The sequence below is a fragment of the Bison bison genome, unplaced genomic scaffold (genome assembly GCF_000754665.1).
Source record: "Bison bison bison isolate TAMUID 2011002044 unplaced genomic scaffold, Bison_UMD1.0 scf7180017845397, whole genome shotgun sequence".
NCBI lineage: Eukaryota > Metazoa > Chordata > Mammalia > Artiodactyla > Bovidae > Bison > Bison bison.
Window position 1 is genome coordinate 13,154 of NW_011475970.1, and position 2,740 is coordinate 15,893.

The window sequence follows — 2,740 nt, forward strand, 5'->3', positions numbered from 1 at the left end:
TGAGGAGTATCCTGGGGCGGGGCCAGGAGCAACCTAGGGGCGGGGCTAGGCGCGCACCGGGGGCGGGGCTAGGAGCATCCCGGGGGCGGGACCACGGCGGCTGCAGGTGGAAGCCAGGAGCTCGCTGGCGGCGGGACCAGGACCCCCCTTACAGGTCTGCCGGGGGCATCGTGGGAAGGGCGCTGCACGCGGACCTGGTGAAGCCACGTCCCCTCCGCCCGTCCTGCAGGTTACGGAGAAGGCTTCGACGACGTCATTATCCAAGGGGATCTGGACGAGCTCAAGTTCGTGGCTTTTTACACCAAGTGAGAGCCACGGGGGTGCGGGGGGCACTTGGCCGGGAGAAGCGCTCCTCCAAGGGGGGCCAGCTAGGCGGGGGACCGGCCAGGAGAGGGGCACAGAGGTGGGGCACAGCCGCCCCGCGGGAGGCGGACACTTAATCTGAGGTCAGCTCTTGGAGATGGGGGTTGACGGCCTACTTTTACACCGAGGACAGTGACACAGGTAGAGGGCGGGGTCCCAGGACAGGTGTCGGCCTTCAACCCCACTGGGCAGGAGCCTCATGGGGTCCCACGGGACCAGAATTTGTGCTGGGCCAAGGGGGTGCCAGGTGGTCAGAGCATTCCCTTGGTTCCGAGCGGGAGCCTCCCTGGGCCCAGCTGCATCCGGGTCTCCAAGGACAGGGGCTGCTGCTGGCAGTCCTTAGGCTCGGCCACCTCTCCCTGCAGGGGCGACGAGGTGATCTCTGTGGCCAGCATGAACTACGATCCTATCGTGTCTAAGGTGGCTGAGGTTCTGGCCTCCGGCCGCACCATCCGGAAGCGGGAAGTGGAGTGAGCGTGGGTGCTGGAGGCCCCGGGGAGGGGGCAGATGTCCCGGAGGCCTTGGTTCAAGCTGCCCCCACAGCTTCCCGGGGCTCTCCCTGTCCCCCCATCAACCAGCTTGAAGCTCCCAGGGCTACGGTGTCACGTGGGACAAGGGTTGTGGTTTGGGAGCGGGCTGCTTGTTTGTGCTTTTGTGGGTAGAAGGGAAGAAGGCCGTGTCCAGGGCGGGGCCAGTGCTGCAGGGAAGGGTCAAGACCCACTGCCAGGGCAGTCACAGGGCCCTGGACACCCCACTGCCTAGAACACAGCCATGGAAAAATGTGATTCGCATTGCTCCTGGGGAGGCCCTGGCAGAGTCCTGGGGTGGTTGTTTGGGGTCTGAGGGACACCAGGCAGCAGCCATTACTGCTGTAACTTCATCCTAGCATGGCACCACTGGGACTCATCCTGTGGGCTCAGCTGACCTGCAGAGACCCCCCCACACCCCAGGCCCACCCTGCTGCCCAGGGCCGAGGAAAGCCTGGAGGCCACGGGATAGGGGGGCTCACGCTGGAAACGGGGAACCAAGGGAGGGGGCAGGAATGACACGCTTTTCCCTGGCCTTCTCTGTCTCTCCCTCTTGCCTTCGAGAAGGCTGTTTGTGCTGCACAGCAAGTACGTGCGCCCTCTCCTTCCTCTGAGCCTTTCCCACCTCAGCCCGGAGCCTGCGCCTGGTGGTCTCCCCCTCTGCCCAAGGGCACTGCCCCACCGGGCACCAGGGCCGCACACAGCTTCCTGCTGCCTTCAGGAGCCCGCTGCTCCTGGTGCCCAGGGGGAGCCTGCTGCCCTCTGCCCTCACACCTCCTCTCGTTCCTACAGGACCGGTGACATGTCCTGGCTCACAGGGAAAGGCTCCTGAGTTTGCACAAGGCACGGGCTCGCTGGGGCGCCAGGGTCAGAGGCTGAGCCCCAGGGGGCAAGTGCCAAACTACAGTTCCCAGGACCCCCCGGGCAGACCCTAAGCGCCCTCAGTGCTTGCGTTCGGCTGCCTGGCTCACCCCCCCACACCCCACCCCGCTACTCCGCCCCAGAGAGGCCTCGGTGGCCTCCAGGAAATGCTCACCACCCAAGGCCTCCGGTGCTGAGGACTGCTGGCAATGGTTGCGGGGGGGCGGGCTTGCCTCTTCCTCTACTTACTGGGACTGGTCCCCTGTGGTACCCTGCAACGTACTAGACATTATCTGAACATTAAAACGCACACGTTTGCAGATCTGTGTGACTTCCACTATACCTGGGCAAACTCTCACGAGGGAGAAAGCAGATCACGGGGGACACAGGCACGACCAGAGACCACCGAAGTGTCACACTGAGGAAGTTTGGTCTGGGAGCGCCCCGAGGAGGAAGCAGCTGATTCTGCACCCCCCGGGGATTAGGGACGCTCCCCACTCCCCCCCGCCCCCCGCAGATCAAAGTCCTGGCTCTGGATTTTGAAGGAGGGGCACTGCAGGTAGAGGCGACAGCACGTGTGCCAAGGGTTTGAGACAGGAGATGCGTCTTCAGAGGGCAAAGGCAGCTCGCGCTTGGCAGTTCCGCGGCGCTGACCACATTAGGGCCGAGGACTGGGTCTCGTGGCAACCTAAGCTTCCTGAATGCCCATTTCGCAGATGAAGCAGCTGAGGCTCTGCCTAGAGTAGGACCGAGAACCCAGAGCCTCCGCGCCACGCTGCCTCGCAACGAGAAGGAAGGCCAAGGGGAGCGGAGATGAAGAGGGCCGGGCCGGGGACCCAGAAGGAATGGGACTGCCGCGGGGACCACGGGGGCCGCTGCGAGCCCGGAACCCTTCCATTCGGGATTCCGGGCGCGACCGAGCCACGCGCACAGGGCATGCCGGGAGCCGCGCCGGGGACATGCGGGCCGGGCGGGGCAGCTGCCGGGTC

The 2,740-nt window shown here is 65.1% G+C and overlaps 1 protein-coding gene across 1 annotated transcript in view; it reads left to right on the forward strand.

Moving 5' to 3' along the window:
* Positions 1 to 2,728, forward strand: part of AIFM1 (apoptosis-inducing factor, mitochondrion-associated, 1) — an 8,866-nt gene extending 6,138 nt beyond the window's left edge. Inside the window, exons 13-15 of the mRNA XM_010834199.1 lie at positions 204 to 305; positions 729 to 833; positions 1,683 to 2,728. Of these exons, the coding sequence (XP_010832501.1) occupies positions 204 to 305; positions 729 to 833; positions 1,683 to 1,722 (247 nt within the window). The 3' untranslated portion in view covers positions 1,723 to 2,728. The remainder of the gene's footprint in view (positions 1 to 203; positions 306 to 728; positions 834 to 1,682) is intronic.
* The last annotated feature ends 12 nt before the right edge of the window (positions 2,729 to 2,740 follow it).